Source organism: Eremothecium cymbalariae, chromosome 5 (assembly GCF_000235365.1).
Source record: "Eremothecium cymbalariae DBVPG#7215 chromosome 5, complete sequence".
NCBI classification, from domain to species: Eukaryota; Fungi; Ascomycota; class Saccharomycetes; order Saccharomycetales; family Saccharomycetaceae; genus Eremothecium; species Eremothecium cymbalariae.
In genome coordinates, this window is record NC_016453.1 from 1,136,985 (window position 1) to 1,153,056 (window position 16,072).

Consider the following 16,072-nt stretch of genomic DNA (forward strand, 5'->3'; position numbering starts at 1 on the left):
GTCAGCCATGCTGCATTTATTTTGACGGATCGCTGGCGGAGTTTGTGTATCCTTCTATGGTATATTATACTGCAGTTTATGGTGGGGTTCGTGTGTGTTTTTGAGACTCTTGTGTTAGTCTTGCGGTCCAGCGAATATGCTTCTTTGTGGGTCAGGTATGCATTTGCCTGTTCGTCGTTGCCGTTTATTCCCATAGTGTTCCGAACGATCGGCGATTGCTCTTGCCAATGAATCTTGTATACGGACATGTGTTGTATGCAATGCAATTATAGGTTTTGCTAACTACCAGAGGCCTGCGGTTGGCGTTAACCGGAATTTGTATTGGCTTTGGTTGCCGTTTGCCGTTGATCGCAGCTCATTGGACGGGTGCTACTGTTGGCTGGGTTGGTGAATCGGAGAACAGTACAGGAAAGCGTTCAACCGGTAGTTCATTGGAACGCGTTTGTACTACGACTTGCACTGGGCTTTCCCAGATCACACTTATTTGCATTACGCTGTTGTTACATCTATAGCGAGTCTGATCAAAGCTAATAATACACCATGTGCGCATTGAGAGCCGTCCTAGTATCCGCCTACGTGTACTAGCATTGTTGCGTTGTGCCAAGCCACTTCCCGCTGCGCTATCCACCGGTGTCTGTTAGCTTGCATTGGGCTCTTTCCGTATACCATTGGCCGTGATAGTGATCTCCGTTACCCGCGCATCTTTAAGCGCGCTGCTGTCAACTATGTTTCCGTTACCGGTGTCATTTCCTGCCAAACGTACCAACGCCCAATGAAGGTGTTCAAAAGAATTGGCCGCTCATGTTTATGATGTCGAGTTTTCAAGATATATGGTTATGCCTACCTCGACCCCCATCAAAACACTGCTGGGACCAATTTAACATCTAAATAGAACTATCTATTGATATTTAGATTCGGGAACTCGTAGGTCACCCTCAGATTGGCTTGGTTACCCTCATTTTCATAGTTTAAAATTTTGTTGATGGCATCCTTTTCATTTTCGTGGAGGCAAAAAAATCTGCTTTCAATTTTAAACTTAATTTCTTCACATACAGTTGGACAATTAACCAGCAACATAATTAATACGGGAAATTAAGTCCAAGCTCTAGCATCTTACCTACGTATTTGAACCTTTTTTGTGCGAACCACACAGTTATCCTTCCAAAGGCCATTTCAAAATTCTTTCGAGTTGTCATCCGAAAAACTGCTTAGTTCCACCCCGTCAAATAGCCAAATACAAAACCGGTCAGGTGATAGGAAATAGATAGATCTAACGTAAGGCAAACATAGGTGGTGAATAATGGTGAATGATTTACCTGATGAAGTGTTAGCTAACCCAGAGTTATACGGGCTAAGAAGGTCTCATCGTGCGGCGGTCGCTGTAACTCAATCGAATTATTATGAGAGTAATGATGAGGATGACAGTATATTAACTTCTGGACGGAACGGTAGGAAAAGGAAAAAATCAACCGATCTTGATGATTATTCAGATGTTGAAAGGATGCAAGGTGAAGAGGGGGAGGAAGATGTAAAAGAAGAAGAAGATTCTGAAGACGACGGTGATTTTGCATCGCCTGTGAAAAAGGGTCGGCATAGAAAGGCTAATTCGGGGAAGACGAAAGGTAAATCCAAAAACAGTCATCAATTAGATGACAATAACATCGTGTTGCCTACCAGGTTTTCATCGAGGAATAATAGAACGGTTAATTATAATATTGACTACTCGGATGAGGATCTTTTAGTGTCCGAACAGGAAGGTGAGGGGGATATTATAGATAGTGATGGTAACAATGAAAAGGATGCATATGATGATGGATACACGCCGACTCCGCAGTTACAAGACGAACAAGGGATTGATTTAGTCGTGAAGCACAGATTGAAAGACAACAATCGCCCTCCTGTCATATGGGAGGTACCAGAATGTAAAGAATGTTATGAATTTTTGATTAAGTGGAATAACGAATCGCATATTCGTAATACGTGGGAAACAGCGGAATCATTGGGAAATGTACGTGGTGTCAAAAAACTGGACAATTACATTAAACAGTATATTCTTTTGGACCATGAGATTAGGACAGATAAATATACCACTCGTGAAGATATTGAAGTAATGGATTTAGAGCATGAACGGAGGTTTGAAGAGTTTGAGGAATTTAAACATGTTGAGCGTATTGTTGATTCTGATCGTGTAACATTAGATGATGGTACTTCGCAGTTGCAGTATTTGGTAAAATGGCGTCGTCTAAATTATGATGAAGCTACATGGGAGAATGCAAGCGAAATTGTGAAAATGGCTCCAGAAGAGGTGAAGAAATTCCAAAGTAGGTCTAATTCCAAAATTTTACCACAATATTCGTCCAATTATGACTCGCAGAGACCTGGTTTTGAGAAATTAAGTGTTCAACCTACATTTATCAAAGGTGGAGAACTAAGGGATTTCCAATTAACTGGTATTAACTGGATGGCTTTCTTGTGGTCCAAGAGTGACAATGGAATTCTAGCAGACGAAATGGGATTGGGTAAAACTGTTCAAACCGTTTCATTTATATCATGGCTGATTTTTGCTCGCAGACAAAATGGTCCTCATTTGGTTGTTGTTCCGTTGTCTACAATTCCAGCATGGCAGGAGACCTTCGAGAAATGGGCTCCAGATTTGAACTGTGTTTACTACACCGGTAATCAGAAGTCTAGGGATGCCATACGTGATTATGAATTTTACACGAATCCTCAGGCGAAGGGTAAAAAGAATGTTAAGTTCAATGTGCTCTTAACGACATATGAATACATACTAAAGGATAGAGCTGAGCTAGGAGCGTTAAAGTGGCAATTCTTGGCTGTTGATGAAGCACATCGACTAAAGAATGCTGAATCATCATTGTACGAATCTCTGAGCAGTTTCAAAGTTGCCAACAGAATGTTGATTACAGGAACTCCTCTTCAGAATAATATTAAAGAACTCGCTGCATTAGTTAACTTTTTGATGCCAGGTAGGTTTATAATAGATCAGGAAATTGATTTTGAACTTCAAGATGAAAACCAAGAAAGGTATATTCGTGATTTGCACAAGAGGTTACAACCTTATATTTTACGTCGTTTAAAAAAGGATGTTGAAAAGTCATTGCCATCTAAGACCGAACGTATTCTTCGAGTAGAACTTTCCGACGTACAAACGGAATATTACAAAAGTATTTTGACTAAAAACTATACCGCTTTGACTGCAGGTGCAAAAGGCACCCACTTTTCATTATTGAATGTAATGAATGAATTGAAAAAATCCTCGAATCATCCATATTTGTTTCCTAATGCTGAAAATCGAGTTTTGGCCAAATTTGGCGATGGCAGTAAATCTCGTGAAAATATCTTGAGGGGACTTATTATGTCCAGTGGTAAAATGGTGCTACTAGATAAATTATTGACTAGATTGAAGAAAGATGGGCATAGAGTATTGATATTTTCCCAGATGGTGCGCATGCTAGATATTTTGGGTGATTATCTCTCGATTAAGGGTATAAACTTCCAAAGATTGGATGGCACGGTTCCATCATCGCAGCGTCGTATCTCAATTGATCATTTCAACTCTCCAGATTCGAACGATTTTGTATTTCTACTATCTACTAGAGCTGGTGGGTTGGGAATTAACTTGATGACAGCTGATACCGTTATCATCTTCGATTCAGATTGGAACCCTCAAGCTGATTTACAAGCTATGGCTAGAGCTCATCGTATTGGCCAGAAAAACCATGTTATGGTTTACAGATTTGTTTCTAAAGATACAGTAGAAGAGGAGGTTCTAGAAAGAGCCCGGAAAAAGATGATTTTGGAATATGCCATCATATCATTGGGTGTTACAGATAGCAACAAATACACGAATAAGAGCAAGAACGATCCTAGTGCCGGAGAGTTGTCCGAGATTCTAAAGTTTGGAGCAGGTAACATGTTCAAGGCCAACGATAATCAAAAGAAATTAGAGGATTTAAATTTGGATGATGTGTTAAACCATGCCGAAGATCATGTTACCACACCTGACTTTGGCGAGTCACATCTTGGTGGTGAAGAGTTTTTGAAGCAATTTGAAGTGACAGATTATAAAGCTGATGTAGAATGGGATGATATCATCCCCGAGGATGAGTTAAAAAAGTTAAAGGATGAAGAGCAAAAACGAATAGACGAAGAATATGTCCAAGAGCAGTTGCAGCTAATGAATCGACGTAATGTTGCGTTAGACAAGATCAAAAATAGCGTTAACGGAGACGGTGTTAGCGGTTACAGCGATGAGGAGGAGTCACGTTCAAAAAAGAGAGTAAAGTCCAACAACATGAACTCAATTAGCGAAAGAGAAGTGCGTGCTTTATATAAGGCTATTTTGAAATACGGAGACTTGACGGATAAAATTGCTGATCTCGTTGCTGATGGTACATTCCCATTCAAGTCTGTTGAAAAGTATAGTGAAATATATGAGGAACTTATGGAGGCTGCACAAAAGCATGTCTCCGAAGAAGAAGCCCAACGAAATGAAATATTAGGCAAGTTGGAAAAGGAAGTAGAGGAGTACAAGGCCAAAGTGAAAGCGGGTGACATCAAGCCTGATGAAAGCTCTAAAGACATGCCTATTGCCAAACTAGCATCGAAGAAGAGGGAAAAGAAGGCTGTATTGTTCGGATTTTATGATACGAAGGGATTGAACGCTGAAACAATGATCAATAGAACGGAAGACATGAGATTCCTGCACACGTTCTTCAAGAAGAACTACCCAGACGATCCTATCAAGTTTAAGTTCATCAATAAGCTTCCAAAGCCTGTGTCCAACTGGAATTGCACTTGGACACAGGAAGACGATGAAAAGTTATTAGTCGGCGTTCAGAAACATGGCTATGGTACATGGGTGCAGATCAGAGATGATCCCTTTCTTGGTCTCTCAGATAAAATATTTTTAAATGAACCCACGGCACCCACTGCGGCTCAGCCAACTCAGACTTCATCAACAGCTCAGACTGACACTACTAACGCTGCTACAACTACAACTGCAACGACAACTAATGCAGCAGCAGCTGCTGCTGCAGCAGTTCCTAACACCAATACCACCGCTACCTCTAACACCCCCGATACGCCTACTCCAAAAGTGGAAGGTTCCACCTCTCCGCCAATCGCCGAGAAAAAGTCGAAAACCCTTTCTAGCTGCACCAAGAAGGTGCCTGGTTCCGTCCATCTTGGCAGAAGAGTCGATTACTTGTTCACAGTCCTCCGTGAAGAAATCAAAACAGCCTCCAAAGACCTCCCAAATAACGGCACTAACCCCGCAGTCGCTACCAAAAAACGTTCCCGTAAACCCCCAATCCATCAGAACGGCAGCAGATCTGCGACCCCAGATTCAAAACCCGACGACCAGCAACCATCAAAACGCCCAAAGGGAATCCCTATCGCTGCATCATCCTCAAGACCCTCTTCAGGCAGCCCTGCTCCCCAAATCAAACGCAACGGCAAGAAAAAACTCCTGGATCGCCCTCTCCCAAAAGGGTCCTGCGGCAATCTCCGCGCCTCCTACCCTATCCCCACCAGGCCCCATCGCATCACATTCCTCCCCCCTCTCAACACACAACAAAGAATACGACAGCATGGACGAAGACGAATGCCGCCGCACAATGCACAACATCCGCTCCTCACTAAAGAAACTCAAGCGCGGCGGAGCCGGCCTAGACCGCAACAATTGGGCTGCCATCCTGAAGCGTGAACTCATCGCTGTCGGCAACTACATAGAACAACACAAGGGCGATTCCCCTACACGGGACAAATCGAAGTTCAAACGACACCTATGGTCGTACAGCGCCCAGTTCTGGCCTGCACACGTGAAATCAGTCAAGATAATGGCCATGTATGACAAAATCGTAGCCTCCTCTGCCGGGGCCGCTGCGGCGGCCCCGGCGGCCCCCTCCTCCTCCTGCTAATGCTTGACACTACATACAGACATATATACCCTGCATCCAGGCCCACTGTATACCTAGTAAACATCCCCCCATAGCTACCGGCCCCCACCGCCACCCTTCCGCTGCCGCCCATCCAGCCACGACCGGTGGCCTGCCGTTACCCGGCCCTGTCCGCTTCTGCTGCTTTTTTTCTTTTTTTGTGGACAGTGAAAAATTTTTCCAGACAGAATTGTCGGTGAAGAAATCTGGTTGCGGGATGAGAGGTGAATCCATCATCGCCTTTCCGAGTTTCTTTCATCAACAACACACTTTTATATTGAGGAGAAGTTTTTAAATGAGAAGAGAAGAAGGTAGTATTATTTGTTAGTATTTTGATTTTTGATCTTGATAGTTGAATATTACAAGCACATAATAAGGCAGGGTTTTTTTTCAGATACCTTTCATTGGAATTCGTATTCAAAAACAAAGCAAAGTTTAAAGATTTGATATATTAGAGTCTTGGAGTTACTAGACACTAGTGTTAACATCTTAAGCAAAAAAAAAATCAAAAAAAGGATTATTTCCCACATTTTATTTTTAAAAAAAACTAAAAAAACCAGGCTTTATTGGTCTTTCATCATTTTTCGTTTTTAATTGAAAAGGTTTATTATAAAAATTAGGATGTCTGACGTTACTGATAAGACTGCAGAGCAATTGGAACAATTGAAGATCGAGGAGCAGACGGCGCCTACGACGACGGAATCTGAGACTCCAAAGGTTGAGACGTCTGGGGCATCTTTGTATGTTGGGGAGTTAGATCCATCAGTTTCGGAGGCGTTATTGTATGATATTTTTTCGCCTATTGGGTCAGTGTCTTCGATCAGGGTTTGTCGGGATGCTATTACGAATACGTCATTGGGGTATGCTTATGTTAACTTTCACGATCATGAAGCGGGGAGGAAGGCTATTGAGCAGTTGAACTACACTCTTATTAAGGGTAAGCCTTGTCGCATTATGTGGTCGCAAAGGGATCCATCTTTGCGCAAGAAGGGTTCTGGGAACATTTACATCAAGAACTTGCACCCTGCGATTGATAATAAGTCCTTGCATGAGACGTTTTCCACCTTTGGGAATATTTTGTCTTGTAAAGTGGCAACTGATGATAATGGGGTTTCTAGAGGGTTTGGGTTTGTGCACTTTGAGAACGAATCTGATGCTAGAGATGCGATTGAGGCAGTTAATGGGATGTTGATGAATGATCAGGAGGTTTATGTTGCATGGCATGTGTCTAAGAAGGATCGTCAATCCAAGCTTGAGGAGGTAAAGGCCAAGTTCACCAACATATATGTTAAGAACATTGACCTGGAGACCAGTCAGGAAGAGTTTGAACAGTTGTTTTCCAAGTATGGAAAGATAACCTCTGCCGTTTTGGAAAAGGACTCCGAGGGTAAGCTAAGGGGGTTCGGTTTCATTAACTTTGAGGATCACTCCACCGCCGCCAGAGCTGTTGATGAGTTGAACGAGTCTGATTTCAGGGGCCAAACGCTGTATGTTGGCAGGGCTCAGAAGAAACATGAGCGTCAACAGGAACTGAAGAAGCAGTATGAAACTGCTAGATTGGAAAAATTGGCCAAGTACCAGGGTGTTAATTTGTTCATTAAGAATTTGGATGATTCCATTGATGATGAGAAGTTGAAGGATGAGTTTGCTCCATTTGGAACCATCACCTCTGTCAAAGTGATGAAGGATGAAGCAGGTAGCTCCAGAGGCTTTGGTTTTGTTTGCTTTTCCACCCCAGAGGAGGCTACCAAAGCGATCACCGAAAAGAACCAACAGCTTGTTGCCGGTAAGCCGCTCTACGTTGCTATTGCTCAGCGGAAGGAGGTTAGAAGAAACCAGTTGGCCCAACAGATTCAAGCTAGAAATCAAATGAGGTTCCAGCATGCGAACGCGGCTGCTGCCGCTGCTGTTGCCGGTCTGCCAGGTCAATTCATTCCTCCACCAATGTATTATGGTGGTATCCCTCCAAGAGTCCCTTTCCAAGGCCCTAATCCACAGATGACCGGTATGCCAAAGAATGGCGCTATTCCGCCCCAGCAATTTGGTAGACCAGGCCCAATGTACGGTGGATTTGGTCCACAAGGTCAGTTCCCAAGGAACGGCCAACAACAACAGTTTTATCAACAAAAACAAAGACAAGCGCTAGGCGAACAACTGTATCAAAAGGTTTTTGCCAAGACTCAGGATGAGGAAGCTGCAGGTAAGATTACGGGTATGATTTTGGACTTGCCACCTCAACAGGTTATCCAATTGCTTGAAAACGACGATCTGTTGGAGCAGCACTTCCAAGAGGCGCATGCTGCCTACAAGAAGTTCAAAGCAGACCAAGAGGCACAAGTTGCCTCTGTCGAATCCCAGGAGTGATTAGATTTCTCCTGGCTTTTCTTTTCTGCCCCGCCCCGGAATTCAACCCGTTTTCCGCCTTCCTAGATCCATCCATCCACCGCACCCCACCCCCCACCCCCGTATAAACCATCCTAGTGTTGTTATCTTCTGTCCATTCGCCTTTTTTGTTCTCTGACCATTAAACGCCCTTGAAACTATTATGTTAACTGCTACTTTTCGATCATTTATTCCTACCTATAATTCCACGAGAGGATACAACAAGAAAGACAGATAGACAGATACAGAGAAGCCAGTATCCTCCTCATTAACTAACATCTCCATTTCTCGAATATCTTCAAATTTTTTTTTATTAAATAAATTGTGGGAAATTTATTGTATCTACCATGTGTGTTTTTTTTATTATATTATTATTATTATTACATCTGCGTTTGGCAATATTGCATGCATTGTGGTACGTTGGTGTTATAAAAACTTATGTTTGAATGTCTATTACCCCCATCTCATTCCCTCTCATTCTTACATGCGTTGTACTCACTGAATGTTTGCTATCATTGAACAGACACTACGTTTCCCAACATGCATCTGTATATTAGCCTGCCTAGGCTCTCATACGCAGCATTGAATGTAAGAGATCTTGTATGATATATTAAGTAATTCATGTCACTCTCATCGCCGAGGAACATGCTATCACTAATAAATATGTTGCTTTCGCCAAAATCTACTGGATTAATGGTCCAGATTCCGGCAAATCATTATCCCGCATCCCGCCTGGAAACGCGCTCCCATTAGAATCTTCCCTACAATCCACCCTCAGCCTCGTAGACCTAATCTAACCTCCCGCCACCCACCCCTCCTAATTTCTTCAACTTTACACTCTACTTTATCTTAATGCTTCAATCGTAATATTTCTCATCCGTTTTACAACCTCATTACATTCAATCATGTCACACGAACTACTTGTGTCAGCAAACATCATATTCTACCACCGCTAACTTAGCGTTACTACACATACAAACTGTACAGCGCTTGACAAGCATCGTGCTATCTCAGTCTCATTCCATTATCAATACAAATACTACTACTAGTAACTTGTTCTGCCAGGAAAAACGATTTATACTGCACCAAAACCGAGTACACCCTCTCCTCCTAGCCCCATAATGACGACTCTGCCTAAGAGAATAATCAAGGTATGTCGTGTCGAGTACTAGCTTGTCTTCCTTTTACGCCTCCTCACATCCACCACCACACTCTAAACTGCTCCTCTACCAAGCCTCCTTTTTGACACAGCCTACTAACCTACAACCCAGGAAACTGAAAGACTTGTTAGCGACCCCGTTCCAGGTATCTCCGCAGAGCCACACGAGGATAACCTCCGCTACTTCGACGTGTCTATCGAAGGCCCCCAGCAGAGTGCCTATGAAAATGGAGTTTTTAGATTAGAACTATTTCTTCCCGATGAGTACCCAATGGAGCCCCCCAAGGTTCGTTTCCTCACCAAAATCTACCACCCAAATATTGATAGATTAGGCCGCATCTGTCTAGACGTTTTAAAGACGAACTGGTCCCCAGCTTTACAAATAAGAACCGTTCTCCTATCTATCCAAGCACTGCTCGCAACGCCAAACCCAAACGACCCGCTAGCAAACGACGTGGCTGAGGACTGGATAGCTGATGAAGATGCTGCCATTGCCAAAGCAAAACATTGGACCGCCCTATATGCCTGTCGCCCTCCCCCACCATCCCCCACCGGCCCCAGCGAAACAAACAACTGATCCCACCGGCCAACATACCATGCACACCTCCAGTAACATCTTCCCGCCGTGTCACATATATAGCTACCTACAGATTCCCTTACGTAAACACATCTTTTTTACGTCAGCAACCACATCCTGCCCTCTGCACTCCTCTATAAACCATATATACACTTTGCAGGCAGACTAGACATGTCCACCTCCATCTAGCCCCGCTAAGACTACCGCACCTCTCCTACGTACCTGGCTATCGTGGAATGTGCAATCTGGATGCCTTGGAGTTGTGTACTGCCCTGCTATCAACCACGTTTTCGGCTTCTGCTGCGGCTAGCAAATCCTCATAAAATTTCCCGTTCCGAACCCGAATCATCTACGAAAGCTTTGGTGAGAGTTTTCAGTTGCGTTTGACAGGTCAATCAATAATACGTTTAGATTGAACGTCAGAAAGTAGACAAGATAACTAACAGAGAGTCGCTATTGAACGGGCAAAGGTACTCACTGATATTTGGAGTGCAGCTTTAAAGAGTTGAAGGCGAGTTTTTAGACTGTGTTTCCATATTTCGGGGAAGGCACAAAAGAGTTAGTTGACAGGTTGTTTTAGGATTTAGAGCGCTGTAAAGAGATAGAAAGCATAAGGTTGTAGTTAACTTTTGGATTGATATTTTTTCGTTTTATATTGTTGAGTTTTATAAAAGATAGGGTTTTCAGGGGATTGCTGGTTATAAGAGTGTGGGTGGATTAGGATTAATAATCATAATAGCAATAATAATCGTAATTACACGAGCGAGAAGAGGGCGTTGTTTTAATTTCGTAAGCTCTTTTTACGCAGTGGGTAAAGGACGACCAGTCAGCAGCGGATTTTTAAATAAGTGGGAGCTTTTCATTTTGGATATATAGCATGACACAGGGAGCAGAGGGGTCCAAAGAAGGTAAAAAGCGGAACGGAACTGGGAGCGTTAGCCACGGGCATTCACATAGTTATTCCACTGACTCAGGAGGTACAGTGACTGTACCTGTAATTCAAGTGAGGGACGACCAGCCATTGGACTCTCCGTTTAGCGACCAATTTCGGTTTGAAATCCCGTGTATGGTACCGATGGCGGAGGGCGGAATGACGACAGGACAGCAGGATAACTTCCAGGCACGAAAGCCGTCGATTTTAAAACGGCACACTTCATCCACGAAGGGAGGGAAGGTAGATGTTCAAAGACTGGCGTTTGCCCCTTCTACTCCCGTTAAGAATGGGTATTCAGAGTCGGAGTTGGAGAGTGATGTAAATTCGTTCACTAATACACCTGGTAGGAACACCCAAGGACAGTTTGGATCAACGATGGATGCAGGAATTCAGGAGGAGGAGGAGGAAAGGTTTGGAAAGGGAGCTGAAAAGCTTACTTTGGAACGGGATCCTCACTTAACCCGGGATATGAAGGTCCTTCGTTGGGGGACCCAGAGACATAAAAATACAGGCCATCCTATTAAGGGCAGGGTTCGGACGTTGAGATGGAGTAGAAAGAACCAAGAGAATCCATACCGTAATAATAGCACGAACAACAAGAGCAACAACAACGATAACAACAATAACAACAATAACAATGAGGTCCTTGAGGAAGGGGCTACTGCGAGTAGGCAGGGGGAGAAGCGTACAGTATTCTATAACACCACCCTACCAGATGAAATGTTGGACGAAAATGGACGGCCTGTTGTTAGGTACGTGAGAAACAAGATTCGTACAACGAAATATACACCTTTGTCCTTTTTCCCAAAGAACTTGATGTACCAATTCAAGAATGTCGCAAATGTTTATTTCTTGGTGTTAATTATTCTCAGTTGTGTATCTATCTTTGGTGTAACGAATCCGGCCCTGGCTTCAATACCATTGATTGTGATCATCATTGTTACTGCGATTAAGGATGCTGTCGAAGATTCACGTCGGACAATCCTGGATCTCGAAGTTAATAATACCAGAACTCACATTTTATCTGGTGTAGAAAATCATAACGTCTCTGAAGATAATGTCTCACTGTGGAGGAAGTTTAAAAAACTAAATACTAGAATTCTATTCAGTACTGTGAGGTTATTCACAGAGAGACTCACGGAAAAAGGCAGGAGGAAGAGGGCGCAGCGCAAGCGTGAGGCGTCTCATATGGCAGCAATGCGTGCAGGTGGCACTGGTCCACGTAATTCACTAGATTCAATCGGGTCTTACAGGCCTTCTTTGGACACTGAAAGAATGGATCAATCAAACCCAGTCGATTCTGGTTCATTATTGAACCGCAATGTTCCACCTAAACCTGAGGCTAGGTTTTCCAGGGCCCATTGGAAGAATGTTAAAGTTGGTGATATTGTTCGTATTCAAAATAACGATGAAGTCCCTGCTGATATAATATTATTGGCTACATCAGATTCAGATGGTGCTTGCTATGTGGAAACCAAAAACTTGGATGGTGAAACTAATTTAAAGGTTCGTCAGTCATTGAAGTGTTCCTATAAAATTAGGAATTCTCAAGACATTTCAAAATGCAATTTTTGGGTCGAGTCAGAAGGCCCTCACCCTAACTTATATTCTTACCAGGGTAACTTAAAATGGATAGATACGACCTCTGATACTGTAAAAAATGAACCTGTAATAATTAACAATATGTTATTGCGTGGTTGTTTTTTGAGAAATACCAAATGGGCAACCGGAATTGTGATGTTCACTGGTAATGATACCAAGATTATGTTGAATGCTGGTATTACCCCAACGAAAAAATCCAGGATTTCTAGGGAGCTGAATTATTCAGTAATGATGAACTTTGCCTTGTTGTTTGTTCTATGTTTGGTTGCTGGTGTCGTGAATGGTCTATACTATCGTTATACCGATAGGTCCCGATCTTATTTTGAGTTTGGAACCGTCGCTGGATCACCTTTTGCAAATAGTGTTTTGAGTTTCTTCGTTGCGGTTATTTCATATCAATCTTTGGTACCCATCTCATTATACATCTCCATTGAAATTATAAAAACTGTTCAAGCCGCATTTATCTATTGTGATGTCTTATCCTATTACAAAAAATTAGATTATCCGTGTACTCCAACTACCTGGAATATATCAGATGATCTGGGCCAAATTGAATACATTTTTTCCGATAAGACAGGGACTTTAACCCAAAATGTAATGGAATTTAAAAAGTGCACAATTAATGGTATTTCATATGGTCGTGCCTATACAGAAGCCCTTGCTGGTTTACGAAAGCGCCAAGGCATTGATGTTGAGGAGGAAAGTGCTCGGGAACATGCAGAAATTGCTCAAGATAAACAAGAAATGATTGATATCTTAGTCCGTTTAGGTAAGAACTCTCAGTTACATCCTTGTGAAGTTACATTTGTCTCTAAAGAATTAGTTGAAGATTTAAATGGTAAATCTGGTTTAGAACAGAAGGAGGCAAACGAACACTTTATGCTAGCTCTTGCATTATGTCACTCAGTTGTGGCTGAACAAAGTAAAAGTAACCCTGAAAGACTAGAATTGAAGGCACAATCCCCAGATGAAAGTGCACTTGTTGGCACTGCTAGAGATATGGGTTTTAGTTTCGTAGGACGCACTAAATCTGGTGTTATATTAGAAATACAGGGTGTTCATAAGGAATTTGAGATCCTAAATGTTCTGGAATTTAATTCTGCAAGAAAGAGGATGTCATGTATAGTCAAAATTCCTGCGGAGTCTCCTGAACAAAAACCCAAGGCCTTGCTATTATGTAAAGGTGCTGATTCTGTCATATATTCAAGGTTGGATAGATCTAACAATGATAGTTCCTTGTTGGAGAGAACTGCTTTACACTTGGAGCAATATGCAACAGAGGGCTTAAGAACGCTATGTATCGCTCAACGTGAGTTATCCTGGGATGAGTACGAAGATTGGAACACTCGTCATGAAGTAGCGGCAGCATCCTTAACCAATCGTGAGGAACAAATGGAAGAAGTTGCCGACTCGATTGAGCGTGGACTAATACTGTTAGGCGGTACCGCAATTGAGGATCGTTTACAGGATGGCGTTCCAGCTTCTATTGCTATTTTGGCGGAAGCTGGTATTAAGTTATGGGTTTTGACCGGTGATAAGATTGAAACAGCTATTAATATTGGTTTCTCTTGTAATTTGCTAGGCAATGATATGGAATTGTTGGTCATTAAGTCTTCTGGTAATGATGTTCAAAGTATGGGAGTTACCCCAGTGGAAATCGTGACTAACTTGATTGATCAGTACTTGAATGAAAAGTTCCAAATGACTGGAAGTGAAGATGAGTTACAAATGGCCAGAGGTATTCATGACGTACCACTTGATACATTTGGTGTTGTTATTGATGGAGACGCTTTGAAAGTTGCTTTGGCGGGCGAAGATACCAGACGTAAGTTCCTACTATTATGTAAGAATTGCAGAGCTGTATTGTGTTGCAGAGTTTCGCCCGCGCAAAAAGCTGCAGTTGTGAGATTGGTAAAGGATACACTAGATGTGATGACCTTGGCAATTGGCGACGGTTCGAATGATGTGGCGATGATTCAAGCAGCAGACGTTGGGGTAGGTATAGCTGGTGAAGAAGGGAGGCAAGCGGTAATGTCTTCAGACTATGCCATTGGCCAATTTAGGTTCTTGACTCGATTGGTGCTGGTTCACGGAAGATGGTCTTATAAGCGGTTGGCAGAAATGATCCCACAGTTCTTTTACAAAAATATAATCTTTACATTGGCTTCATTTTGGTTTGGTATTTACAGCGATTACGATGGATCTTATTTGTACGAGTACACATATTTGATGTTTTACAACTTGGCTTTTACTTCTCTACCCGTCATCTTGCTGGGTATTTTGGACCAAGATGTCAATGACACCATTTCCGTGGCAGTTCCACAATTGTATCGTGTTGGAATCCTTAGAACAGAGTGGAACCAAAAAAAGTTCTGGTGGTACTGTCTTGATGGTATTTACCAATCTGTGATCTGTTTCTTCTTCCCATACTTCTGTTTCCACTATACCGGTCTCGTGACCAAAAATGGGTATGGTTTAGACCACCGCTACTGGTTTGGCATCTTTGTCACCTGCATGGCCGTCCTTTCTTGCAACTTTTACGTATTCCTCCATCAGTACCGCTGGGATTGGTTCTCCACCACATTTGTTGTTCTCTCATGCCTAGTCGTCTTCTTGTGGACTTTCATCTGGAGCAGCGTCCTCTACTCAGGTGAGTTCTACAAAAGCGCCTTCCGCGTATTTGGCCAGCCCGTATTTTGGGCGGTACTATTCATTGGGGTATTGTTCTGTCTATTGCCAAGATTCACTTTCGACGTCTTCCGCAAGCTCTTCTTCCCACGCGACATCGACATCATAAGAGAATGCTGGGCTCGCGGTCAATTCAGAAACTACCCCGAAGGCTATGACCCCACTGATCCAGAAAGAAAAAGACTCAATGCCGTCAATCCCCATGAAAGCTACAACAATGACTCAACAGCTGAAAAAATGTCCTCCATGGACCAACCACTGGTCCTGGCATCGCAGGATATTCCCATGAGCCTGATGGACAAAAGTTCCTCTCTACCACGCACACACGCCACGCCCGTAGAAGGATCCACATCCCCACCTAGATCCTCCTTGGAAGCAACTCGCTTGTCCATGCTGCATTCCAACCAACTGGATCATCGCTATTCCGCAGAAAGAACAAGACCCTCGTTGGATATCCCGGGACTCACCCATGCCGAAACCTTGATAGGCCGTCACTAACTGCAAATACAACAAACCACATTCACAACGACGGTACATACGCCTGCCTAACTAAAGAAAATAATACGTTGAATCAAACCAAAATGACTACTACTTACTTACGTTACAACCACACAAAACTAAAAAAATAACCGAACAAAATGCTTTGGAAAGAGCAAGCTCTTTTTTCAAGAGAAAAGACCAAAAAAATCAAACACTATTCTTTGTACGTCACACACACGAACTTGTCTGAACATGTAAACCTTGTAATATATATATATATATGCTAGTCG

The 16,072-nt window shown here is 42.8% G+C and overlaps 3 protein-coding genes and 1 further gene across 3 annotated transcripts; all 4 read left to right on the forward strand.

The window, feature by feature from the left end:
• Positions 1-1,300: 1,300 nt before the first annotated feature.
• Positions 1,301-5,942, forward strand: Ecym_5561 (the record flags this gene model as incomplete).
• Positions 5,943-6,581: 639 nt separating this feature from the next.
• Positions 6,582-8,324, forward strand: PAB1 (polyadenylate-binding protein; the record flags this gene model as incomplete). The annotated part of the gene is made up of 1 exon (XM_003647070.1): positions 6,582-8,324. The coding sequence occupies one exon, from the start codon at positions 6,582-6,584 to the stop codon at positions 8,322-8,324; it is 1,743 nt and encodes a 580-aa protein (XP_003647118.1).
• A 1,139-nt stretch (positions 8,325-9,463) lies between these two features.
• Positions 9,464-10,078, forward strand: UBC13 (E2 ubiquitin-conjugating protein UBC13; the record flags this gene model as incomplete). Its single annotated transcript, XM_003647071.1, has 2 exons — positions 9,464-9,493; positions 9,614-10,078. 2 exons carry the CDS (start codon positions 9,464-9,466, stop codon positions 10,076-10,078), a joined length of 495 nt encoding a protein of 164 aa, XP_003647119.1.
• Positions 10,079-10,955: 877 nt separating this feature from the next.
• Positions 10,956-15,800, forward strand: Ecym_5564 (aminophospholipid-translocating P4-type ATPase DNF1; the record flags this gene model as incomplete). The annotated part of the gene is made up of 1 exon (XM_003647072.1): positions 10,956-15,800. The coding sequence occupies one exon, from the start codon at positions 10,956-10,958 to the stop codon at positions 15,798-15,800; it is 4,845 nt and encodes a 1,614-aa protein (XP_003647120.1).
• Between the last annotated feature and the right edge of the window lie 272 nt (positions 15,801-16,072).